The 26,842-nt window shown below is 32.2% G+C and overlaps 4 protein-coding genes across 5 annotated transcripts; 2 read left to right on the forward strand and 2 right to left on the reverse strand.

Annotated features, from left to right (window-relative positions):
- On the forward strand, nt 1-5,919 carry LOC114423689 (enoyl-[acyl-carrier-protein] reductase [NADH] 2, chloroplastic-like). Its single transcript, XM_028390534.1, has 13 exons — nt 1-208; nt 1,474-1,789; nt 2,280-2,389; nt 2,513-2,568; nt 2,654-2,738; nt 2,830-2,877; nt 4,058-4,132; nt 4,203-4,314; nt 4,397-4,448; nt 4,538-4,589; nt 4,725-4,782; nt 5,338-5,436; nt 5,529-5,919. The coding sequence occupies exons 2-13, from the start codon at nt 1,510-1,512 to the stop codon at nt 5,681-5,683; spliced, it is 1,182 nt and encodes a 393-aa protein (XP_028246335.1). The 5' UTR covers nt 1-208; nt 1,474-1,509; the 3' UTR covers nt 5,684-5,919.
- An 836-nt stretch (nt 5,920-6,755) lies between these two features.
- Nucleotides 6,756-10,154, forward strand: LOC114423690 (signal recognition particle 9 kDa protein-like). Of its 2 annotated transcripts, none has more exons than XM_028390535.1 (5): nt 6,756-6,908; nt 7,652-7,829; nt 8,008-8,076; nt 9,571-9,664; nt 9,894-10,154. In XM_028390535.1, the coding sequence occupies exons 2-5, from the start codon at nt 7,758-7,760 to the stop codon at nt 9,968-9,970; spliced, it is 312 nt and encodes a 103-aa protein (XP_028246336.1). In that variant the 5' UTR covers nt 6,756-6,908; nt 7,652-7,757; the 3' UTR covers nt 9,971-10,154. The 2 variants fall into 2 exon arrangements, with proteins under 2 accessions (XP_028246336.1, XP_028246338.1); XM_028390537.1 differs by lacking the exon at nt 6,756-6,908 and adding an exon at nt 6,930-7,163.
- A 7,233-nt stretch (nt 10,155-17,387) lies between these two features.
- On the reverse strand, nt 17,388-18,227 carry LOC114424243. Its single transcript, XM_028391088.1, has one exon. It carries the CDS (start codon nt 18,225-18,227, stop codon nt 17,388-17,390), a length of 840 nt encoding a protein of 279 aa, XP_028246889.1.
- A 3,140-nt stretch (nt 18,228-21,367) lies between these two features.
- Nucleotides 21,368-26,358, reverse strand: LOC114423691 (probable mitochondrial-processing peptidase subunit beta, mitochondrial). The gene is made up of 9 exons (XM_028390538.1): nt 25,537-26,358; nt 25,022-25,186; nt 24,783-24,920; nt 24,545-24,696; nt 24,343-24,451; nt 23,868-23,966; nt 22,646-22,711; nt 21,892-21,999; nt 21,368-21,770 (listed from the first exon to the last, which is right to left on the reverse strand). Exons 1-9 carry the CDS (start codon nt 26,197-26,199, stop codon nt 21,684-21,686), a joined length of 1,587 nt encoding a protein of 528 aa, XP_028246339.1. The 5' UTR covers nt 26,200-26,358; the 3' UTR covers nt 21,368-21,683.
- Between the last annotated feature and the right edge of the window lie 484 nt (nt 26,359-26,842).

Consider the following 26,842-nt stretch of genomic DNA (forward strand, 5'->3'; position numbering starts at 1 on the left):
TTGCATTCGATTTCGAGAGTTCCAAAGTGCTCAACTCAACTACTCTAACCTACTTCACATAAAACCACAACAACATTGTTTTCATCGACCCAGTTGTTCCTAGGCTTCCACTTCCACTGCCCCCATTATCTACCCACAAGCTAACACACAAGGCCCAGTCTTGCCTCTTGCATTTGCACTTACAACTCTCTCTCGTTTCTCTCTCCAGGTAACACCCCCACTTTCTCTGGCCACCTTCTTGTTCTTGTTTGTTTGGTCTCTACAAGGCGAGGTAGATGCAATGCAATCATTCAATTTGGTCAAGTAATGTTACTGTGTTTGTATTTGATCAATTTTTTGAGAAGCAAGGCTTTGATCAATCATTCAATTTGTATGAAGAATGTTACTGTGTTTTTGTATTTGATCATGGGGTGTGTGTATGCATGCTTTTGGCACTTTGTTATGGACTTGCCATTGGTTTTCTGCATTTGGTATTCGATCAAGTAACGGCTTTTGTCATAATAGACAGTGACAAATGGAAATTTTAAACATGTGGGTGGGTCAATGGTGGAGATTTGTGGGACGGATCTAGTAATTGGACTGAGGTGGTGTTTTCATGTTTTCTTGTTATTGATGAAAAAAAACGGTTTTGGAGTCTGAGAGTAATGTTGTAAAGGGGTTTAATGTTGAGGGGTTATAGATTCAATATATTTTTTGATGAGTTATATAGATTCAATATAAAGCTTACCTTTATTTATTTCTTTCCTGGTCTTGGTCTCTTTTTGAACCAATTGATCAACGAGGAAATTGGATTTGTTTTAATCACTTGACCATGCTTGACCATTGGTAGAACCATTGGCTTTCTTGTGTTTGATGCTTTTAATTGGTTAGGAATTTTTTTACTTGTTTTCTTATATAAAATATTCTAAGTAACCAAATATATGTATAATTCACAGTTTTAAACATTTAATGAGGAAAATTTAGATTGTATCTTAATTATACCTTAATCTTAATTATAGTAACTAAGAAAGCTAATGATTACAGCAAATCATCGAAACAAATTACTTCTGATATGGTTAGTGGTTCCAAGAAAGGCATGATTAAGATACAACAAGAATTTTCCTCATTAACTGGTGAATCAATTAAAGACAAAGTTAAATGCATTATTAAGCTAAGTGATAACTTCCTAGATTTATTTTGTGATAATTTTATTATGATATGCTTAGTGAAAAGTTGGACCAAAGTCTGTAATCAAATATTGTATGAGATAGGCAGGTAAAATTTCAATTGATGACCATTTGTACTGTATTAACTTCTGAATTTTTTTATCTACCTGTACTCTTTTCTGAATTGTTTTATCAAGTTGTATTTGGAATCCGGAGTTTATTTGTTAACATAAGTTTGTTAAGTACAAGGTTTAGACAAATGGAAAAGACACTAATCATTTCTCAATATACTAGTATATGCTGTTCCTAATGTTAGTTTTGTGTGTAGATCTAGGTTCTCTGCATCATTTTTCATTTGGACAAGATGGCAACAACAGTTTCCAACTTGCCAACTGCTATGTCAAGACCCAAGATTCCTTCATCACAAAGGATTGCAAATGTAGGTCCTGCACTTCTTGGAGCCAGATCTAAGGTTGGTTCATGTTATAAACTGGCAAGTGTTTGTCATGTTGCGTCAGCACAACCTTTCCAGCAGGGGTTGACAATGACATCAGGTGCTGTAAAATATGACAAAATCATAACAAAGGCAATGTCCGAGTCTAGTTCAAACAAGGAAGTTGCAGGATTGCCAATTGATTTGAAAGGTTTCACTTCTATTCTGCTTTTACTTACATATTTGTTTGTAGGATGTCCAAACATCATATACTGTGTTTTTATTTAATCTTTATTGTAATCTATCTTCTTTTTTTTACTTTACGATTTGAAGAATATATGCCCTTAATGAACCTTCCCATGGTTTTCTGAAGTAATGTCAAAAGTGTTGTGTTGTGATAACATAGCCTCTTTTCCCTATTCAAGAGTTTACCCATTCCAAAATCAACTTTGCTGAAAGTTGGTTTACTAGACTAGATAAAGTATAAGAAGCTTTGCTTGTTAGACTGTATCCATAAACTGTTGAAAGGAGTCCTTTGCATCTGCAGCATCTGTATGATAATATAACAACTCAATGATAATGTCTTAAGTATTTACCTTTTTCTCATAAATTTGTTATTGCCAAGTGTAACTTTTTTCTTACTACCTTTTTTATATCTTTGATTCGTTGTGGCATTCCACTGAATGTTATGTGATGTGCAGGTAAAAGGGCTTTCATTGCTGGTGTGGCTGATGACAATGGATATGGCTGGGCAATAGCAAAATCTCTTGCAGCAGCAGGAGCTGAAATTCTTGTCGGCACATGGGTACCTGTAAGTAAATATCACTGATTCTGGTGTAGTGTGTTTGCACATTGTTTACTTTTACCCTGAAATCATGTTATCTCTGTGTAATATACAAGTGGTCAGGTTCTAACTTCGAACATTTTCATGCAGGCTTTAAATATATTTGAGTCCAGTCTACGACGTGGAAAATTTGACGAGTCACGCAAGTATAACTTTTGGTGCTATTGATTTTATTTGTTAGTAAATGTGAAACTCTTTTATTTTGCTAACAAGGAACTCATCATTTTTCAGATTACAAGATGGTTCATTGATGGAGATTGCTAAAGTGTATCCTTTGGATGCAGTATATGACAGTCCTGAAGATGTCCCGGAAGATGTAAGAGAGAAGTACATAATAATTATCAAAATATACAAAGTACATTTACAAAACTTATCATCTTTTATTTTTTTGGTGGAAAATTGTATAGGTGAAAGCTAACAAGCGCTATGCTGGAGCCACAAATTGGACTGTACAGGTATAGATTAATTATTCTGTCATCTGTATTTCTCAACTGTTACAATACCCTTTCAATCCCTTTGTTGTGAAACAAGTGGCAATTTCGTCCCTAAAGAGCTTTTAATAAATTTATCTTAAACATTGAATATATCGTCAGTGTAGTCTACTTGTATGTATGAATTTGATTTCAGCTAATAGCTCAGCTTGTTTGGCGCCATAAATATTGAAATGAATTTTTTCTTGTGTTAAGATGGACTTAGGTAGGAGAGCAGCTTACTGGATATCAGCTTCTTTTCTCATATTTTCTTGAGTTAATGATTGTTAGCTAAATAAGCTATTAAACTAAGTTGATTTAAGTTATTACAAATGTACATCGCTAGTTACCAGAAACCATTATTATAAATGCATATTTCAAAAATCCATATAAGCAGGACTTATAACATGTAATTAATGTTCAATTCGAAGAATATTTCATTTTTTAATACAGTTTGGAATGCATATTAGCTTTACATCAGATGATTCTAAAGAACAATCCTTTGGCTGGTAATGGACATCATTGGGGCCAATTCAATGTTGAAAGACATATATCTAAACCGCTTCACATTTGGGACATATATTTTGAGACAGAAATCATAATTAAGCTTTTTTATTCAAGAAAATTTTAGAACGTCTTCTTTGGTGAAGACTGGAGACAGAGAAAATAGTCCAAGGTCTTACAATCTATTCATATATCTGAAAATCATGTACACCAGAAGCTTGTAAACCAACAAAGAGATACAATCTACTCGTGTATGGCCTGGTCAATGTCTATGCTAAAGTTTATCTGGGCTGTTGACTTGAAGCTTTTCTAATTTATTCAATAAGATGCATGAATAATTTAATCATAAATTCCTTTCACGATGTAATTATTCATGTATCTTATTGAATATATAAATCATATGATTATTTCAAATGATTAGTTAATTAATTGATGACTATTTTCTGACCAAGCCTGATGATTATTTCATATGATTAGTTAATTAATTGATTTTGTTTTATATTTTATTTATTAATTTTTCATAATGGAGATGAATTCTAGACAATTCATGTTTGAAACACAGGATGCATTGTTTAGTTGCATTTACTTTGTGATCTGTGTCTCAGTTTGTGTTTTAAAGACTAGCTGTACTCAGTCTACTGTGATTTGTTTTACCTTATAGGAAGTTGCTGAATCTGTCAAGAAGGATTTTGGCACTATCGACATACTTGTGCACTCGCTTGCTAATGGACCAGAGGTATTACAATAATGAAGTTTCTTGTTGCCTCATGTCTTTTAGCTTTAACTAACGTTCAACTTTGTTTTAGGTCAGCAAACTATTGTCCGAGACATCTCGGAAAGGATATCTTGCTGCCCTGTCTGCATCAAGTTACTCTTATATTTCTTTACTCAAACACTTTCTTCCAATCATGAACCCAGGCATGTTCATTACCTAAGAGGGTTGGCATTTTATTGCTTCATCCTTCAGTGTATTGTTCTCACCTTTCTCTTTTGGTTGTAGATGGATCTGCAATTTCTCTTACATACATTGCTTCAGAAAGGATCATTCCTGGGTGTGTTGGATATGCTTTAAAATCTCATATACATGTTTATTTTTATTACATTCTTTTATTGACAAGGTTTTGAAATGCCTTATATGCAGATATGGTGGTGGTATGAGTTCTGCAAAAGCTGCTTTAGAAAGTGATACAAGAGTGAGTTTTCTTTCTCTTTTTTTCAAACTACTATATTACACGAATAGATATGTTTATTTTTGTCACCTTCATTTTCCTTTCTCCCCTTCCCCTTTGAATATTTGAAATTATATCCCAAGTTTTCTGCCTTTTCAGGTGCTTGCTTTTGAAGCTGGTAGAAAGAAAAGAATCAGAGTCAATACTATATCTGCAGGTATTGATGGCTTCTTATGACTTCATTAGCTAATGATTTTGTCTGCTTTCCTTTTCTCCATGTAACAGCATATAAATCGGTGATCTGGCGCAAGTGATGCCAATTGCATGGAAAAGAAGAAAGTGTCGTAAAATCTTTTTTAAGCCCTGCTTTTGTCATATTATCAACATTGTTGATATGTAATTCCCTCCAAAATAGAATGACCGTAAGGGAGACTGCTTTACTACATTATATTCAAGTACATAATTCACACAATTTACTAAAAGTAGACCCAATTATGGGCTGATACAACATGAGTCTGATCCCACAAGGTGATGTTGGCTACATAGATCAGGCTTGGTTAAAAACCAAATTCATTGAAATATTATTCACCATGAGATTTCTTTTAATAATTTTCTCTAATGTCCGTTTTGATCTCCTTTTACCCTTTTTCACTATGTCACTACTAGTGTTCTAAATGCAAGTTAACTCTTTCCTTCAAGGTAGATTTTTGCATGTCAGTGAATTCAGTACAAATTGATAAACACGTTGACTTGAATTCTTTTCAATGGCTAGGTCCATTGGGAAGCCGTGCAGCAAAAGCAATTGGCTTCATTGACATGATGATTGACTATTCGTTTACCAATGCACCACTGCAGAAAGAACTACATGCTGGTAAATGTTTTTCTTGAGATTCTTCCTTTCTGAAATGACCTTTCTCCACCTTTTTGTTTGCAACTACTTACACTTTGGAGTTGTTACAACAGAGGAGGTTGGCAACACTGCTGCTTTCTTGTCATCACCCTTGGCATCAGCTATCACAGGTGCTGTTATATATGTTGACAATGGTCTAAACGCCATGGGGGTTGGAGTTGACAGTCCAATATTTAAAGAACTTGACATTCCAAAAGAGCATCATTGAAGTGCATAGTATATCTCTACACCAACTAAAGATTTATACGGCCTAGTATGATGAAAAAAAGCTGAGGAAGTTAGTTTTTGCAATTTCATAAATTAGTAAACGGTTGTTTGAACTTTGCTACCATTGATTTTCATTAATTACTATCCACTTTTCATTATCCTCTACAAAGTGTATCTTAACCATTTGAAGAGTTATTTATACCTTGAGGTTAAATTATTTTAGTTCTTAAAAAAAAATTAAATAGTTTTGTTGAATTTTCTAATGTCTCTACACTTCGAATGTTTTTAACAAGGTCCTTTTACTTTCACAACATTTGTTGAACTATAGACCCATTTGATAACTCATAAAAATTATAGTGTGCTTTTGGACTAAAGACCTCTTGAATAAATTTATGTTGTTTAAGTTTTCTATTATGTTCTTATAACAGAGGTTAACAGCTACTAATACCAGCAAGTTAGGATTTGTTAAAAAAACTTCACTTGGAGTTGGTAGAGTAGTTGGATTAAAACTTTAGCTTTAAAACAGTTGTTGATCGAATTTAACTTTGTAAACTTTACTTAAATATTTTAGAGCATTAAATCAAAACTTTGATTTCTCGATCTAATTCAATGATATACAACATTATTGGAAAATTATTAATTTTTAAAATAATGATTTTTTTTTATAATTATTATCTTTTATATCTTACTAAAATAAGAGATAATGTAATATTAGTTTAAAAATGATTTACCTTAAATTAATAATTTAATAATTATTTAATATGTTAAATTTAATATTATTAAACAGAACTTATGAAAATATACTGCTTAGTTTACAAAGATAACTTTAAAGATTTAGACTTTTATTCTATCAAATAATTTTAAAATACATGAATAGGTGTATTAAAAAAATTGAAAAATTACAAGTTAAATGAAATTATATATTTTTTTAAAATATTTTACTATTTTACACACGCATAATTAGATGTATGTTTTTAAATAATTAGATGAGTCAATTAAAAATTTTAATAATCAAAGGATTCAATTTAACTTATAAATATAATTAAGGAATATAATTAAGCCTCTAAAATATCAACAGAAAGAAACTAGTTTTCCATTTTAACAGATCTAAGCCAAGTTTACACTGTTTGAAAAAAGACCCTTTGGATTGAATTGAAGAACACGCAAATTGCTCCTACGGAAGGGTTTTTACTTAGCGCGCTCTTTTGTTTCTCTTGGAGATATAGGTATGCACTGAATCGATTCTCCTTGTTCTGCCCTGGATCAACATTAACTGAAACAGAAAACGTGTTTTTTCCTGTCATGGATCATTTGACTTCGATTGATTTTTAAATGGGTATTGCTATGTCGTTGTTGAATGAATGGGGTTGTTGCTAGAAGCAGTCTTCCATGTGGGTTTTGATTGTCCTGTACTGAAAGACTTCATAACATACTGTGTGTGTGAGGGACTCGGTGCTGCTTTAATTACTGCTCTTGTGAAGGTGAACTTGCATTTTTTCTTTGCATGATAGATCTTGAGAAAGATTTAAATTTGAGGTTAACATATTGACCTTTGCAAATTTTCGATTGGCAAGAATGAGATATCCATTCACTACAAATATAATTTGCTTATTATCGGCAATTTTTTCTGACATTTTTTTGTTTACGATTTATTATGTGTCTGTATTTTGCAGAAAAACATAAATTGGTTCATTTGGTTGATAATATTCGTGTAAAATATCAGATGCGAGACTATGCATATGAATTTGTTGCTTCGTCAGTTTTGTCAATATAATGAAATCAACTGCTTGTTATATTTTTCATCATATGTATCCTATTATTATCCATATTGTTTTGTTTTTTTTTGCTAATTAGTGTCCTAGCGGTCTTGTGCTTGGTATTAAAGTAAGAGGCAGTGGGTTCTAATTCCACATTATGCATTTAGAGACACTGGTGTTTATAATTTTGTTTACTTACTATTGACACGCAGGTGAACTGTGAACTTGGTTGGTCAGAGCTTGCCAACAGGCAGAAAGTTGCTGAAGTCCCTCAATTGTGCTTCCCTGCCTCCTTTCCCAAAGTCTCTGTCTGGTGCAATGGTTTATATAACTGAGTGGGACAAGTTTGTGGAGCAATCCATTGAGCTGTTCCGTGCAGATCCTGATTCTGTAATTCCATACTTCATGTTTTTTTCTTTTGCTATCTTTTCATGTTCATTTTTATGCAATACCAAATTGATTTTTTATAATTCAGTTTCATGATTGTCCAAGTTATCCATCTTGGCCCTGTTCTATTAACAACCTCTTCTTCTGAAAAATGAATTTTGTTCAATTGTATTTGGAGCAGACAAGGTATGTCATGAAGTACAGGCACTGTGATGGCAAGTTGGTACTCAAGGTCACTGATAACCGACAGGTATTGGTTCATTTTTCTAAAACAAAAAAGTTTAAAAATTATATTTATGGTTTTATAGATTTGTTTTGGAACTGCTTGTGCTTGTTTGAGAGTGAAAATATGGATTGACGTGACATCATAATTTGATTCTTCAATACAAATGCTGTTCTCCAGAGGAATATTGTGGTTTCTGTCTCCAAACATAGTGTGACTATTTCAAAATTTGAATTCCCTATACAATGTTATTGATTCATGGTGGACACTATGAGGATATTTCTGTAATCTACAGTTCATGGTTGCCAAATATTTGCCACAACTTGATGGATTATATGGTCCAATATATTTTTTTTGCCTTCATGAGTTGTGTTCCGTGCTGAATAGCTTCCATGGGTGGATTACTTTGGATTGTCTCCCCAAGATGCAGCATTGTCAGAGCAGTGCTTCAAAGGCACACCACTGGCGTAAATTAAACTGGGTCAGGTCGCATCACCTGTTTTGGAAAAAAAAGGCCCTACTTTTCCATGTTTCATGCCCCAATTGCTGCATGACCCTTTCCTAACACTTGATCAACTCTCTCTGTCTCTAGTTGCCCCTCACTTCCCTAACCTACTGGACACTCTCTTCCCTGCTGTGCATGCTTTGCTCTCCTAACCTCTGATGCTTCTCTTTTCTTCTCCAGTTCTGTGTTTTTACTACACAGGAACAGTTATTCCATCTATTTAGATATTGAAAATCAAACTATTGTGACTATAGGCTCTGCAGCAAATCTGTTATTTGTATGCTTTAGTTTTATGTGTTTTCAAAATTTATATTACTTATGAGTTTTATAAGACCATGTGAATCTTCAATTTAAATTTGATTAAATGCTTGTTGTGTTTTAGAGATTATTTTTCTTATGTGTGAGAGATGTTTTTCTTATCTGTGTGTTTTGCATTTTAAATGGAACTTGTGATTCATGTTATGATGTCATGATCCTACACCCGCACTTTGCATTTAAGTTGTAACTTATGATTTATGTTATGATCAATTGATCATACATCCGCTCTCCTTCCAACGTTTAGACTCAATTTTGACAACCTTGCTACAATTTATTTTGTTGATGTGATTTGAAATTGAGGTTCGTAATATAGGGATTTTTAAGTTTGCAAGTTATATATTGTATCCATTGTTACTTTAAGATATTACTATCCCTATATCCCACTTTACTACTTGTTTTGTTTGGATAAGAATCTATGGACTACCCTTCCTATAGGGCTATAAACACCTCATTCTGTTAAGACCTATACTGCTTTGCTTCTTGTTAGAGTTATAAAATAAAGAATAAATTAGTTTTCTTGTTCTTTTCAGTGAGCATCTATATCATGAACAATGCCTCTGATTGTTTTTCCACGTAATTTGGAATGAAAATTTAGTTTAAGGATGATCAATGGCCTAAATGACCACTAAGTTACCTCTTATACATTATTAGTCTCGTAATCTCATTTTCTAATAGTGAATTGTTGTACTTCTGAACAGTGTCTAAAGTATAAGACAGACCAAGCACAAGAGGCTAAGAAGATGGAGAAACTGAATAATATGTTCTTTGCTTTGATGGCTCGTGGTCCTGATGGTATGCCTTTACCCTAAAAGCTGTTACTTAGTGATGCTTTGGCTAAAAGAATTTTCCCTAACATTCATGTTAGCTAAACTGTCAAAGGCACATATTCTTTTGAGAAATGTTTTTAAGGTTGTTATGCACTCTACAATATTGGTCTATGGTTTAATTGATTGTGTTTTGGTTTTTTCCTATTTGGTGATGAAATTTATTTTCATAATCTCGACTACTTGTAATTCTGCAGTTGATCTATCAGAAGTCACGGGAAAAGAGCAAATGGATGCTCAGCCAACCAAGAAAGGAAGAGGAAGGAAGCAATAACTTACTTGGCCTTTTGCTAGACAAGATGGTTTTATGAATCACTGGACTAAGAATTTGAATAGTTATATTTTTTTCCCTACCTAATGATTACTTCAGATTCTTATGATGTGAGAGGTTTATATTTTGAAGTTTTGAAGTCTCAATTTCTGATCTTTACCTATTAACATTTTTCTCAGTTTTCAAATAGCTTTGATTACTTAAAGTACATTTTATTAACTTATATATATTGAAGCCTGAGTTTTGCTAGGTATACTTAAATATTTATTCATTTGAATTTTTAGTATTTTTGTTAATATAAAATAAAAGCCATAATCATGCTAGTGTTTTCTAAACTGAAAAGAGAATGAATTATATCATTATGTTTTCATTTTATGTACAAAATTGCATTCAATATTTATATAAATACAAAATTCTCAAAATTGGTTTATGTGATATACTGTAATAATTAATAATGTTTGTTTATTCGACAATTTATTAAAATATGTTCATTTATTAAAGTATATCACTACTATAGATGTTTTTATTTTATGTAGACAAAGATAAATTGTATTTTAACTTATTTCATTTATTTATTTTTATCAAATTTTAGTTTTATGTATGATATACAATAGAAGTTAATTCAAATTATTTTAATTAACTTTATCCAAGAATTTTAATAAAAATATGCTTAAAAATAGAGTATTTTTTTTATTAAAAAAAGGAAAGTGTAAATAAAATGTTGAGTTACAACAACCTCATCGCAAACTCTTAAATTAAGATTTATGCATGAGGTGTTGGTGTGAACGACGTGCCACAATAAGGAGCTCAAAAATCAAATGCACACTCAAGCATGGGCATTGGCTATAGTGCTATACTATAATAATTGTCAAGGAAAAAAAAAAGTATGCAACTGTTTCGAATGGGTGAGGACGAGCATATACACAGTAAATAGATTTCCAAACGTGTTTATAATGTTATCTATATCTACGTATAAAGAAACTTGCAAGTTTTGATGTACACATTTCTTATCCTATTTTATTCCTATATATAACTATCTTTTTAAATGTTCTTTTATTCTTATAATTACTCTCTTTAATCCACCCACATTCCCATTTACATCCAGCAAATGAAGTACCAACTATTTTTTTTTTAAAATTCTATTATCTTTTTCAATATTTTTATTTTTCAAAAATTAGAGGTATAGAGTGCCTCCTTTTCCCATAATGAACAATGATAGAAATTATTCAAATTTAAAATTTAAAAACGACATGACATGATTATTTGTATATAATTTAAATGTGATAACTTTTGATTTTTTATTTTTGTAAAATAATTTTCAATCCAAACTCAACTATATGTTGATAACTTTTATTTTAAAATTTTGGTAAATTTATTTTCATATAATATCAAAGTTAATAATTATAAGATCCAAATTGAAGATGTGGTTTAATCGATCTTATAAGGTTCAATTTAAAATTTCTTATGCATCAATTATTTTTTCACAAAAAATACACTTAATTAAAGCTAGTTCTAGAATAATGTAGTAGAATAAGAAACATAACTCTCTCATTTTTACAAAAGAAACATAACTCATTAATATTTTTTTTATTTTGTTCACAAAGATAATTTTTTAAAAAAAATAGTATTAATTCAGGACATATTTAATACTCTCAATTAAATTAGCCAATTTTTTAAATCTTAAATTAGTTAGTTTAACCTTATAATAAGAATATGAAGGAGTGGCTAATTAATTACATTTTTTGTCAAAATAATTTTATAATGATATGATAACTAATATTTTTATATATACGGTCTTTTAAATCATTGTCCAATATATAAGAATTAAAAACTGCAAAAAAAATTAGAAAATATAATATTTAATGGTATTAATGCAGTTTAATCATAATTTTTAATATTTTTATGCATTAATGTATTAACCATTGCCCAACAAAACTGTTTATCAGTATGAAAAATATAAATTATGAACAAAAAAACATTTTTTATTTAAACAAAACAAACATTCGTTTTTATTATGCAATTTATTTAGATATTTTGAAGTAAAGTACCATTTTGATCTTGAAAGTGATAGTTATGTCTTATTAGTCCCCAAAATTAAGAAAAATTAAATAAATTCGTGAAATTTTGAGTTGTTTTATCTAAATACTTGAACTTAATAACTTACTATTTTTTTTTCTCTCAAAAAATTAATTACTATTTTTGATTTCTAACTATATGTTAATATTATCAATTAAGTTACATATTTTTTTTTAAATTTTGGGACAATGTCATCGACGGTAGAGGTGTTCCCAAGTTTAAGTTGACGCATGACCTAATCCGATCCAATTATATTAGGTTGTTTACAAAATATTTTAGGTCAAATCCAACCCGACCTAATATGGACCCGATTATATTTGGGTTGAGTAACAAGTTGTGAATTGTCAACCTGTGATCCAAATCCGACCCGATTATATAATAATAAAAAATAATAAAAATATTATTACTATTAATTAGAATATAATAAAAGTTAAATTGTAATTTTGGTTTTTCTAGTTTTCCAAATTCATGATTTTGATTTTCTTGATTTTTAATTGTAACATATCGTCCTTTAATTTTATAAGTCAGTAATTGTGATCCTCTTGATAGATTATTAAAAAATAATTCCGATTAATAAAGTTATTAAATTAATTAAAAATTATTAATTATGCCACAAGATTGGATTGGGTGATGGATTTCCCCAAATCCAACCCCATTCAACCTAAGTACACCCTTAATTGACGGGTTAACTTTTAAAAAATTATTCATAATTTTAAGAACTAATTGAACGGTCTTCTACACTGTCATGGATTACAATAGTGATTTACCCTATATTTTGAAACAACATAATGTTAATAATAATTGTAACTTTTAAACTATCATTATGCCAAAATCGTTTTAGTTTCGCTCTTTCGTATTCAAGGCTAGTAGTCAAAATATCAAACGGAAGAAAGGGTTATGAAATTTGTGTATCCAAGGCACTGGTCCGGGGCCAGCAAAGGTCATAGTTGGCTTTGTCTTTGCCTTTCAAAAAAAGCTGTGCGGGACACAGCAAAATTTGCCACAACCTGTCCAAGTTCAAGTCTCTCCTCAACAGCACAAAAAATCCCATTTATCATAATTTTTGCACAGATTGTTGTTTACTCTTTTATTTACCTTTTTGTATCTCGCAACATTGTTAGCTATTGTGTATATAAGAGTACGTATATAATAAAGTCTAAACTAACTATTCTAAATATTTAAAACGAGATATTTGGCTTCAATTAATGGATTTGAATTTTGAAGACCTTGTTTACAAGTGACAGAAGATAGTGTACAAGTTAAAATGGAAGTGACAAATCAATATTGGTTGAATAGGCCACAAGGGTTGTATTTATGTCTTCTGACTCTTCTTCAGTATTCATCCATCTTGAGCATATGGGAAAACAAATATGACAGGATATTTGAAGATAAAGTATTGTCTAATCATCAATCAATTCGCATGGCTACCGTAACATTATAATCCATCGAATGAAATTTCGCTGCTGACTGATTTTTTCCACCCTTCTTGTACTATATTGTTTGCTTGTGGATGTGCTCTAGTATCCATACAACTAGTGCTCTTACTATCCAATAATGTTGCACTTCTTTTTCCACGTAAACGTGTGATTTTGTATTGTTGGCGTTTGGATATGGGAGGTTCCAAAGTCAAAGGTTCTAGAGTCATGATAAAACTCTAAAATGCATGTGAATTTAAGATGATAAAAAAGAAATTATTCTTATTTATGAAATGTTTCTAGTTAAATATTAGAGGCTCAATTATTTCACTATAGTTGGTATACTATTCTCATCTAGTTAAAGTCATCCTTGGTGAGGAGATCTCGGTCGGACAGTCCATAGTTCACTAAATACTTAACCTTTAGGCACAAGTGTTTAAGTGTATATGTATGGGTCAATCTTGATGGGATAATGTAGTTGGTCGAACAATTCACAACCCCACAAGTACTAAGTCTCTAAGGCGTAAGTGCTTAAATATCATTGTTATAGTCATCTATTTTAGGACATATATATCAATCAGATGATCCACAATCCTAGAAGCATTAAGCCTATAAGGCATAAGTGTTTAAGTGTCATCTAAGATAGAAGTATGAGACTGCCTTGGTAAGACAATGTCAATCAAACATTCATAGTCCACTAAGCACTGAGCCTCTAAGTGTGAGTGTTTGAGCGTATATGTATGAATTAGCTTGGTGGAACAATATCGATTGAATAGTCCACAACCCCACAAGTACTAAGCATTTAAAGTGTAAGTACTTAACCTTATTTCAAGCTTTTAAATTTAAAGTAACTAGTATTTTAGTATTGTATTGCATAAAAAATATTTATTTATATAATTAAAATTTATAATTAATAAACATTTCTCGATATAAAACTTGTTATAATTAAAATTAGTAATAAATATTTTTTTGACATATAAATCATATTTTAGATTTATCATAAATAATTTATGTTGTGATATATTATTATTTTTAATTATTGATATTTTTTAAATAATATTTAAAATCAAGTTTGAACTAAATGTTGAAAATGATCTATTGAAAAATATAAGTTAAATTAAAGTGTTCCGTTAATATTAAATATATAAGATAATATATCAAGTGCATGTTAAAAGCAAATTTGAATTTTGAATATATATATATAATTGGTTTTTAATATTCAATTACAAATTGTTAAATTATTCAATTGATATTAAATTTAAAAGTATAAGAAAATATACTAAATGCATGTTAGTAGAGTGAAAAGAATTGGATCAAACATAACCTTAGTTAAGGGAATATTATTTCTTAAAAGAAATCGCATTAGAACTTCTAGTTGGTAAAATAACAAGTAATAATCTAGGAAAAGAGTTTAAGAGAGCACACGACATTTATTCTAATTTACCTCAATTCACATTGGGTCATGTCCAATTCATAACACAGTTTGGATTTTTCACTATTCAAATGGTATGAAACAAGTACACAAATCTCGCGCCTAAGTAGTTGAACAAGTCTCTCAAGATTTCTCACACACATTGAGTGTTTAATTGACGAATAAACAAAATTTTTAATGTTATCTTAAGATACTTTAACGAATGAGTAAAAACAAAAAAGATACTTTAATGAAAAATATTGTAACCATGTTTGAAAATTTCTCTCGACTATATATACAAGAGAAACAAGAATAAATACACAAAAGGTTAGAGAAATAAATGAAGACATTGAAAGTCTTATGCAAATAAATTTCTCTCTGTTTGAGGATTGAATGTTGTAGCCTAGAATTTTTTAGAAAAATATGTTTCTAACTTCGTCTTACACTCTTACTATAAATGAGTGCACTACTCTAGGCATATTTTGCTTCATATAGTTGGTCTCGTTTTGATTTTACAAAGTATCCTAATACCCTTGATTGTTTTGAGAAAGCTTCTAAAATTTTGTCATTCTCATGAAAGAAATTGAAAGGGTTACTTCTAACGAGTCATCTTTTAAATATCTCATATATTTATCCTCATACTTCATATTAGAGTGTCTCTCTCAAACACTTTATATTAGCTAATTATATACAAATAATTGTCTGACCGGATAGTATTAGTAGTCCAACAATTTTTTTATAATTATTTAAAGGTTATAGAATCACCAAAACTTATCCTAAAAAAGATATAAAAACTTTAATTATTTAGAGATTATACTTAACAATTGCTTTAATTAGAAAATAGGTAAACTAAAATAAAATTGGTCAAAATTGACCAAAATAACTAGAGACAATCGGTTTGAATCCACTGTCTTTAATTTCCCCCTTTTCTTTTTAAATTTCTGTTTAAAATGACTTTAAGATAGATAAAAGTCTTTAAATATAAGCTGTATGAATAAAAAAATAGTATTTAATTATGAATTTTTAATTATTATTACTTTATTACTTACTATGTAATTATTAAATCATAACCTTGTATTTTATTAGTTTAATGATTAGTATAATTTTTAAAACATTATTTTTAAATTTGCCAAATATCAAAAGAAATTAAAAGTGTAAAGCTTAAGGACTTAAAAAAACCTATTGGAGAAAAACAACGTGCGTTCCAGAACACTCAAATCCAAAGATGGGTCTAGAAAGTAGAAAATGCATGTCGAGTGTCGACACCATGTTAACATCGTTTCTGCTAAACAAACATTCTGAACTAAAAATTGACGACATCCACTGTTAAGGATTTTCATTTCGTTGCGTGCTTTTCACCATTTTAAAATTTTATTCAAATATAATTGATATTAGTTTTGTTTTTGTTAAACTATTGGCAATATGTGCATACCAAGAATTGATGTGGATATTGAATTGATGTATTTGACAATAATTTTCTTAAATTATATTAAAAGGAAATATAAATAAAATGAAAAAAAAATAAAAAGTGAAAATAATCATATAGGAAGTGTGATTTATTTTTGGAGTGAGAAATATTAGAACATATTCTCTTTTATTGATTACACACTTTTAAAATGAGAATTTTGTGGATTTTACGTTATATTTAATTATTCTTTCTTTTAATTTTATAATTTTCAACATATTCCTTTTAACTTATTATTTATTATTTGTTAAAATTTATTAAAATTATAAATATATTTATTAAAAGGGAATGAGATTATACATCATCCAGAATAATTATCTCAAGAAAATCAACTCTTTCATGAAAAGATGACTTATCCTTTTACAAAATTGTCATTTCAAAAATAGTATTTTTAAAAGTGTTCACATCTTGAACCCGGGCCCCAAAGTCGAAGGCTCTAAAGTAGTTAGAATGCTAGAGTGTGACCTTTATTTATAAAATGTGACTAGGTTTAAGGTTTTCTATGATTAGTTCAATATTCTCTCGATTAGTTGGTTTCGGTGAAATGATTTCAAGTAAATATTATATAATTTTTAAAACATTGAGTCTTATGACATAAATAATTAAGTTAAGTCATTCTTTGAAAGTATTGATCTTGCCAAGATAATTATCTTGGACAATGTACAAACATCATAAACTTTTATAATTTTTAATTAATGTTAATCAATAAAAGAAATTGTGTTGAAGAAATTTTAAAAATGAATAAAACTACATATATTATTATAAATATACAAAATTTAAATTACATACATATATTAAATAAAAAAGACAAGACTCATCTTCCAAGTTCTACAAGTTCCGACAGATTCTGCCCACACGTGATACTTACTCCCTCCTCCAATTCAGTGAAGAGAAGTGAATAACACAACACAATGTGCGTTCGCCGCGTTTCTATCCATACAAAACCATTTTCGTTAAATTATTCTTTAAATGTCATTACAAAAAAAAAACTATAGCCACAGTACAATTTTACAAAATCGAAACAAAATTACAATTATTTTTTTCTGAATAAGATCATCTCGTACGAACAACAACGCCACCGCCACGTCCCGCTTCCGAAACGACGTCGTCGAACCCCACCACCCTGCAACTAACACCACCGTTAAATCCCATGGAAGTATCCCTCGCGGTTCGGCGACACGGCCCGAACCACTTGTTCTGCATGAACCGGTTCTTCCTCCACGGCGGAACCGGAAGCCCTCTGCTCCTGAAACACCTCCTCGCGGCGTCGCACGCCGTCGAAACGGTGCGTTTCAGCTCCTCCGCGCCCCCGACGAACACGCCGGGAACGGCGGCCAGCGCCTCCGAGAACCGCCGCGTCGGGCGCGCGATCTCGAACTGCGCGCGGAAGTCGAGGTCCACGAAATACCTGCATGTGGCGGATCCGGTCTGGACCACGTCGATGAACTCGTGGCTTCCGCCGGAGGAGTCCCGCGCGGTCTCGCACACCGCGGCGTCGTGCCTTCTCTCCCGGAGGAACGCCGCCACGCTCCGCCGGAAGAGCGACGCGTTTCGCTCCCGAAGAAACGCGAGGCTCTCCAACGCCTCCGAAACGTGCGCGATAAGTAAGTTTCTGTAAGGGTCCGCATTGTTGGAGTGTAAGAAAGAGAGACTCGGCGAGTTGCTCGGCGAGTCGGGGGAGTCGTCCACTGAGTCGACTGGGTCCCAGTCCGAGTCATGAATTACTGAGTCAGAGTCGTCGTTGGTGGTGTCTTGTTCGAGGAAACCGTGGATGAGACAAGAGAGGGAAAGGGAGTCAGAGTCACCTTGGGCGGCGGAGGTGATTTGCCGGTGATCAGTACCGACGAGTCGAGCTCGGGCCTGGTGGTCGAACGGGTCAGTGACTCGCTTCATTCTTGTAAAAGCCAGCATTTTTTTAGAGAATGATGGGTTTGTGTTGTGAGAGAATGGTGGTGCTTTTGAAGAGTAGGGAATGGGAATTAAAGAATTTGGAGAAGAATATTCGTGGAAAATAATTTTCCACTTTGGGACTGTGGTTTTTAATTTTAATCCTAATTTGTTATTAAAAAAGATGCTTGGGAAAGTTGGCATATCCTGGGGAGTGGGAAGGGAAGATTGAAACATTTTGCTTTAGGTGTAAATCAAAGTAAAGTGAAAAAAGAATCAGAGAAAATAAAATTAAGAATACGTCAGAGGAAAAAGAAACAATTTTTAAAATAATAAATATGTTTATCTACTTACATATCATTCCTTATGTGTTTTTGGTAACAATTATTTTAAAAGATATAGAGGTCAATTAACTTAAGTTTTTGGCTTAGTTTTTCTTCTTCTTTTTTTTTTTTACTTTTTGGCAAATTTATCTCCAATAAATTAATTTGGTGTATTTTTTTTAAAAGAAAAGCTTGCAAATTTTAATCTTAAAAATTGGGATACATTCGCTAAAGAAAATTATGAGCAGAAAGATTTTTTTTGTGTGTGTTGATCCAGAAAGATAAAACCGCGTTTACAATTATTTGCACAAGTATTGGCTCTTTCCAATTAACAAATACTTGTACTAAAATAACGCTTAATAAGTACTGAATAAATAATTATTTCGTTAAAAAAAATATGATAAAGTATATTAAAATTTAGCTTAAAAACATATTAATATTTTACTATTGAGTAAGTGGATCAATTCGGGGGTTCTAACTTAACATACTTGTGGTCAATAGAAATAATATAAAAAATGTTATGAAGTAGTTTTATATGGTGATTCAATCAGAAATGATTTTATGAAATTATAATTTATAATTGTTTAAGATGGTTGGTGCAAGGCCATTAAGCTCTATTTTGTAATTACTTAATGAACAACCTTGGATTTTTCAACAGCAAACATTCATATCCAATTATCCATGAAAGATGATAACTGTGAGCTAAGAGATGTATTAAAGGAATGGGGTCGTTTTGGGCGATAGGGGTTGCCGTTTTGAATCATAAAACAAGACAAGGGTCATTTTTTGGGGAAAAGAATAAGGAAAATAGTCAGATTTGTACTTTCAAGCCATTATTTTATTGGAGAGGAATATACTATTCGCCAATTATACAAAATATTTGTGTCCAGAGTTTAGTATTAAGAAAAAGAGATGCTTTCTTTGTTCTAGAACTATAGGTTTTTTTCTGCATTTTAAAGTTTTCATCATTTTATAATCTTAAGGTTTGGTCAATTTTTTTTTAATAATTTTTCATTAAATTATTGTATGGATAATTAATTTAATAGTATTTACAGTACCAAATTCATTTTAAAAGTACTTCAACTAATTAAATGAAATAACACCTTTATTGCTTTCTTATCTATAAACAAAATGAAATAAGATCTCATTAAATATAGATGTTTCATTCAATATACACATCAATTAAATAATTTTGTAGTCTACGTGTAACTAGCTTAAACGATATTAATAATTTTCAAATGAAGAAAGTACAGATAAAAAGTATTTGTATTTACTGTATTAAATCATGACTTATCGTCAAGGGGATTAAAAAAATCATTACTTATCGATACATTATTGATATAGAGTAATTTCTATATTGGAATCTAATTATGTGTCATTAAATTATTAATATAACTATTTTTTTAATGTGTTTTAAGATGCCATTAAATAATAGAATAAAAATTGACTCTAACAAAACGTTAAACTTAAAATCATCAAATAATTACAATGGCTAGAGATCCATAAAAAAACAAACATCACAACGAGACATGTGGAAATAGGTATGTGGTTCCTTGTTCCCGCTCTCAAAAACTCATCCCCGTGTCTAACGGGTGTAATTTTTTTCCCCATTCCCATCCTTGTTGCAAAAGAAACATAAAAATTAATTTTAAGAAATAATTTTTTAACGCCAAAAATATATATTATTTATTCAAGTAACTACATTAGATGTAAAAGCCTTAACTCTTTAGAAAAAAAAAATAAAGGTAACATATGCACTATAAAATAAAGGTAATTAAGTTATTATACATGTCGGATACGAATAGAAGTACAAAGTGGGTATGTACATACCCATTTCCATATCCGTTAAAAAAATTTGAGTATTATCTGTTCTCAATCAAAGTGAGTATTTTTCCTCAAAATCAGAATGAATCTGAAACACTATCCACATATACAAATTTGTTTGTCATGTCTACTTAAAAAACATCAACAAAAATTATATTCCTATTATGATTTACAAAACATTATTTGTAATTAAAAATTTAAGGTAAGCACATATGTGAATCCTCATGAAACCATTATTTTAGAGAATAATTTTGTTGAAGAGCAACGAGTGTAGGAGTTATCCTTTTTTTATTATTATTATTATTTTGAAGTGATGTAGGAGTTACTCTTGATGTTTAGACTTCCGCGTAGAATTTACAAAAATAAATATTAATATATGATCGCGTGACAAATTAACTTTCTTAAGTAAAACAAAACAAAAAATCTCTAGACTTGTTGTGTCATTAAAATAATTTACTCGTCAAATGCCATCATTTTAAAGGCCATCCAATTGTGTAGCCCAAATTTTGGTCCTACAAGTCAATTTGTAGGCAAGGCAGATTCAGCAGATTGGGATCTCTCTTAATACTATATACTGTACGTGTAAGGTTTTGTGGCTTAATATGCAGAATGCACAACTCATTTTTAAGTGTTCCCAAGTCAAATTATAGAGATCCAAGTTTATATACAAGACTTTGTTGTTGTAACAAGGACCGGAGGGAGTATTTGAATGAACGAAAATAAGATAAGATAAATTTATCTCCCCTTATTTAGCTGAATGAAAAAGAAAATGAAAAGAAAGAAAGCAGATGAAAAACATTATTATACTAATTAAAAATATTTCTTTTATTTCATTATTTTTAAAAAATATATATATCCAATTTTCCAACAAATAAAGCTTAAACATGTTAGCCCTCTGGTTAGTTTTCTAATATAATCTTATTGGTCAAACTAATGTAAGATAATATAGCAAATCAATCATATTACCCAAGCTTGATCTGTTTCAGTGTTGGGCACAAATTCATCCAACTGCACTATTGATTGAATCGATGAGTTCAAAGGGTCCAAAAACCAAATATGAGGTTCAAGAGAAACAAGGGCAATTTTTAAGTAAACACCATTTTCAACAGGAATGAGTAATTGCGAAGGATGCCAATTACATCACTGACAACAGCATACTTATTACTGCAAAAATGTTACAAAATAGAGGTCCATGACAAATAAATGAAAAATGGCTGCCAAAGCAGCCATCCAGAGGCATAAATCTTGTAAATTTGAATAAAACATTTGCCAGACCTCCAATGAAGTTTAAATGAGGCAAAAAAACTATAATGAACTAATAGCGGTTCCAGTAGGTTCTGCGTCGGAACCAGTTGTAATCAGGCAAACGCTGAATAGGACCCGTGGCAGCAATAACAACATCCTGCAAGAGAAACATGTGACAAGATCATAAATTCTAAAGAGACATGACACCACTAGAAAGCTCCAAGGAATAAACTAGGTGTCTCTACTACTAAATAGTAAGGATATGTTTCAATAACTACCTTGTCATAGATAAATCGGTTCGCAACACGTTTAATTGTACTGGCATCAACAGCATCAATTCTAGCAAACAATTCAGCAAATGGGATTCTTCGACCATATGTGAGTAGCTGAAAACAAAATAAAAGAATGAAACATCAAATGGTAGTGGAGCACATATTGAGAGAAAGAGGCTTAGTACAAATTGCAAAGGAAAATAGTTAATAACGACATTAATACAGAATGTTACAATCAATAGGCCATTTATTAACTTTAACTAAGTAATCATGCTATACAAGTGCCTGCCATCTCAAAGAGTTTTATCTATCACTACCAAGTATTTCACTATCATCTATCACAATTGTCAAACAAACATCTTCATGGGAATAATATTCCTAGGAATGTGAATCCCGGGAATACAATTTTATACCTTGAAACAAACACCTCCTAAGTTATAATAAACATTCACCCATGCCCCTCTTACAGACTGTTTGGTGAGAGAAATTGGAGGGAGGAGAGAGGAGAGAGGAGGAATTAAGTTGGGTTGTTTGGTAAGAGGGAAAGATGGTGGAAATAATTTTAAAAATAATGGAACCCACTATACTATTTCTCACCTATTTCCACCCATCTCTCTACCTCTCTCTTTATCTCTTCAACCAAACATCTCTAATTACCACTTTATTTCTCACCTATTTCCGTTAACCTTTATTTTTTTCATCCATCTCTCATCTCTACCGAACAAGGCATTCATGAAGTTATGTGTAAGATCTTTTGTACCTGACGACCAATATCTTCAGCCACTGGGCTTGTTCCATCTATGTGTAGTAGCAGTGAAGATTTCAACTGTAAAAAACAAATTTACAAGTGAATACAGCACTACGAACAGGAAACAAAAATTAATTGAAAGAATGAAAGTAATTAAACATTCAACTAATTTATGATAAAGATACTAGTAATATAACTAAAAAACAGCATAAATATTTAAAGAGTATAAATGCACATCAAACAATCCAACAACCTTTGGGCATACCAAAGGCTATATACAAAATGAGCCAAAATGATTGTGAAGGAGGCAATGTGAGCAAGAAACTCACAAACATCGGATTTCACAATTGTTAACGTATTTTTTAGGGAGCAAAAGTTAACCATCGGAATTTTGCTTAAAAGAAAATATCAGCACTATCATGCAATTGCAAATTGAACTTAGCAAAGATATAAAAGATGTGTGGTAAGCATTCTTCCCTACATTAGAAAACAATTTTCAAGCTTATAAACAGCAAAACATGACATCAGAAATAGAAAGGCAATGAAAGAGTAAAATGCTGTTGCACGTTCCACTAATAACCTATGAATCAGGTATGACTTTATTTTTTGCTAAAATTGAATAAACTTTTAATCCAGTATATCATTAAGTATGAAGCGAATATCAAATTGATTTGCCATCTCACATATATAATCATCAACAATGACTCATTACTTGCAATTGTATTACCACTGCCAGATCATGTCAGTTTTTCAACTCATGCATATATAATTTTGTATAAACAAGGTTTCAATGAAGACCACACAAAATGTCATCATAAAGAAAAAGCTAGTGACAGAACAAAATACCCTAACCAGTTTAATCTGAAATTTTCATCATTCAAAATCTGAACCAGTATGCAGATGTTATGTCCAATCATCACATATATAATTAAAATCCAATCCTTTACACATAAAATTGAATGTTTTAAAAAGGAAACTACCTCAAGTATTAGACTGAGCCTGTAACAAATTTATGTTGGATATAAGTTCTTCATTATAAAAGTGCATTTAAATGAATTGAGTAGATGCAATATGCTAAACTCATCAAGTGGCTAGACAACATAACTCCAACCATATCTTGGACAATAAATACATCCATTCATAAGCGAAGCTTTGTGGTACACAGTACAAGCCAAATTCATTTGTCAGATTCAATTAGCAAACCAGGGAATCAGTAATTGTAGTAGAAACCCACCTGATTACGAGCACGTGTAACATCATCTTCTGAAACACGATAAGCCAACTTGGTTGTCTCATACATTATTGCATAGGACAAATCATCCAAGCAATCAGGCTGAAAACACAACAAATTAAGGAGAGAAAAAGGTTTATAATGAAGATATGGATAAAAAGATAAAGAACATAACCTAAAATATACTACTTTTTCAAACATCAAACTATTAGATCATCCATCACATATTGCTGAGACACTGAAAACCATTTACGTATTTATATTTGCATCACTAATGACATTTCCTTGAGAGAAAAGGAGTAAAGAAAGGAAGTAAAAAAGTATTATATTTACAAAAACTGAGGGGATAAATGTTCCTCTGCATCAACAAAAACTTGGTGATTTATCCTTGACTTTTCAGGCAAATCTTTAAAGAAAGTATCGCATGGGCTACTTTGTTTTAAAAAATACCTCTAAGAAAAAACACACTATGTGTTACCTTGGCAACGGCATAAACACCAAAAAGACCTGTGTCCTTGTAATTGGTGTTGAAAGCCATAATGCTCTCGGCAACTTCATTAATGCCAATTCGCTGTGCTAACTCAGAACTGTTTATAGTCAAAACACATTAAGTTAGTATCAGGAGGAGCATTTTTCTTTTTCATTTTTCAGGAAGGGGAAGGGGGGTTCAAGTCACATACCCCATGTGTTTTCCACCTCCTGCTGCCTTATTCCAAGAACCCAACATAGCTTGCATGACCATGAGAGGAATTGAATCCGGATCCTTCCAAGATGCCCCTTCAAAAGCCACAGCAAATTGAGCTAGGGGAATATCATCATCAAGCATTCTAACCTGTTTTCAGAGCAACACAGACAGAAATAAGTTATTAAATTTACCAACAAGACAGGTTCAAATGCATTCCAAACAAATATTCTTACCTCAGAACCAGTAAAAATAGCCGGCTCTCTAGCAACTAATTGAGATGTGGTAGTGGGATCTGTTGACAACTTAGTAAACAACTTTTTCACTTGCTCAACAATGTCTTCATGCTTGACAGCTCCAGATGCAGCTATCACCTTTGAAAGCAAACCAGCACAGAATATAAGTTATGTCTTCAGTGTAATACACACTAACAAGAATATACATACATGCATGATCTCATTAATTTTCTACATACCATCCTAGGAGCTGTGTAATGTGTCTGAATGTAACTCTGCAGATGAGCTTTGGTGATCGTCTTAATGTTCTGAGCAGGTCCAAGAATGGTTCTTCCAAGAGGAGTGTACTGGAATGCAGTAGCGTGTAGGTGGTCAAAAATCACTTCCTCAGTTTGACCCTCAACCTACAAGCAGTTTCACACAACAAACCTTTTAACAAAATCGACATAATCAACAATAACAACAAAATCCTCGTCACACGAAATTTCCCCAAAATCAGCATCAAAAGAAGAAAAAATGTTTAATTTACACACACCACACCATCACTATAAAATAGTCTAAGCCCAACAGCATTCGATCATTTCATCTCATTGTGTCACTCTATTTACAAATATAATGTAGCTATAAGCTAAAGTCTAGGAACTTAAGTTAATATTCATGTATGATAAGTTTGTTGAGAAATAATCTGGATGATTTCTAATTAATTGATTAGACTAACAACAATGCATAACAATTAAAAAGAGGGTTGTAGAACCTCCTCCATCTCCCGGAGAATGACATCGCGCTCGCGGTTGATGCGAGTTTCCTCGAATCGGGAGTTCTGGAGGATGTCGGCGAGGATGTCGAGGGCCTGGGGGACGTCCTTGTCGGTGACCTTGGCGTAGTAGGTGGTTTGCTCCCTTGAGGTGTAGGCGTTGAGGTGTCCTCCCATGTTCTCAATCTCTTCCTCGAGCTCACGCGCGTTGCGCCTCTCGGTGCCCTTAAAGATCATGTGCTCGAGGAAGTGTGCGGTGCCGTTGGTCTCCTCGGTCTCGAACCGCGAACCGGCGTCGATCCAGACGCCGACGGTGGCGGTGCGGGCGCTGAGGGTGGACTCGGTGGCGATGCGGAGGCCGTTGGGAAGCGTGGTCACGCGCGTCTCGGGGGAGGACAGGATGCGCGTGTGGTCAGAGAGGGTGGGCCGGGGGGACCCATGCTTCAGGAAGCGGGGGTCGGGGTTCTCGAGCTGCCGGAGCTTGGACTTCACGGCCTCGGCGGCGCGGTCGTAGATCATGGCGGTGGGGGGAAGAGGGGCGGGAGGGGAGGAGGCGGAGGGAGCCACAGCGGCGGCGGAGGCAGAGAGGGATCGGAGGGAGGAGAGGGCGGAGGCCCGCCGATCGGAGCGGCGGGCCACGGAGAGGAGGCGGTTGAGGGACATGGCTTGGCTCCGCGCTCGCAGTTGGGTCTAGGGTTTCACGGTGGAAGAGAAATTGCGAATATATGAAGTGATGAGAGGAGAGAGAGAAGAAAATTGGGTGTGGGACGAGTATTCTATTCTAAGTTCTCGAGAGACTGGGGACAATTCACATTTGTGAGTAGTGACCAGGGACAAGACTCGAGAGAGAGTTGGGGAGATTTTTTTTTTCATTTTTAAGAAGAAAATTCTTTTTTTTAGAGTGCAAATATTTTTAACACATAAAAACATCATATAAATTGAATAACTATAATCCATATACATCATAAGTTATGAAATTTATTTTTTTATAAGTAATTATCTAACAAAATTTTGATTACACGAGTAAGAATAATTTATTTAATAAAAAAATTCATGTTTAATTTTTATCATGTGTAAAATTCTCTTAAATAAATGATAGTCATGCACAGTGAAAATGATATTAATTTCAGTGAGTTAAAAGGATACATATGGACTCTATCTCATAACACAAAACAATTAATAACAAAATTAGATTTCATTATGAATTTGGACTTTCATTAATGTCTAAGTTGACACATTTTAGAGAACCATGATTCTGTTGAATGTCTCAACCCAAACACTAACAAAAACATGTTCTTGTTAGTTA

The sequence above is a fragment of the Glycine soja genome, chromosome 8, assembly GCF_004193775.1.
Source record: "Glycine soja cultivar W05 chromosome 8, ASM419377v2, whole genome shotgun sequence".
Taxonomy (NCBI): Eukaryota; Viridiplantae; Streptophyta; class Magnoliopsida; order Fabales; family Fabaceae; genus Glycine; species Glycine soja.

What these genes read in the sequence shown, in the direction of transcription:
- LOC114423689 (XM_028390534.1), top strand. Translation starts at nt 1,510, where the DNA reads ATGGCAACAACAGTTTCCAACTTGCCAACTGCTATGTCAAGACCCAAG. An exon ending in TCTTCCAATCATGAACCCAG is followed by an intron (nt 4,315 to 4,396) that starts GCATGTTCATTA and finishes TTTTGGTTGTAG; the next exon opens with ATGGATCTGCAATTTCTCTT. An exon ending in GCAGAAAGAACTACATGCTG is followed by an intron (nt 5,437 to 5,528) that starts GTAAATGTTTTT and finishes TTGTTACAACAG; the next exon opens with AGGAGGTTGGCAACACTGCT.
- LOC114423690 (XM_028390535.1), top strand. Translation starts at nt 7,758, where the DNA reads ATGGTTTATATAACTGAGTGGGACAAGTTTGTGGAGCAATCCATTGAG. An exon ending in TCCGTGCAGATCCTGATTCT is followed by an intron (nt 7,830 to 8,007) that starts GTAATTCCATAC and finishes TATTTGGAGCAG; the next exon opens with ACAAGGTATGTCATGAAGTA. An exon ending in GATGGCTCGTGGTCCTGATG is followed by an intron (nt 9,665 to 9,893) that starts GTATGCCTTTAC and finishes GTAATTCTGCAG; the next exon opens with TTGATCTATCAGAAGTCACG.
- LOC114424243 (XM_028391088.1), bottom strand. Translation starts at nt 18,227, where the DNA reads ATGAAGCGAGTCACTGACCCGTTCGACCACCAGGCCCGAGCTCGACTC.
- LOC114423691 (XM_028390538.1), bottom strand. Translation starts at nt 26,199, where the DNA reads ATGTCCCTCAACCGCCTCCTCTCCGTGGCCCGCCGCTCCGATCGGCGG. An exon ending in GGAGGTGGAAAACACATGGG is followed by an intron (nt 24,452 to 24,544) that starts GTATGTGACTTG and finishes GACTATAAACAG; the next exon opens with TTCTGAGTTAGCACAGCGAA. An exon ending in TTACACGTGCTCGTAATCAG is followed by an intron (nt 22,712 to 23,867) that starts GTGGGTTTCTAC and finishes TGTTTTTTACAG; the next exon opens with TTGAAATCTTCACTGCTACT.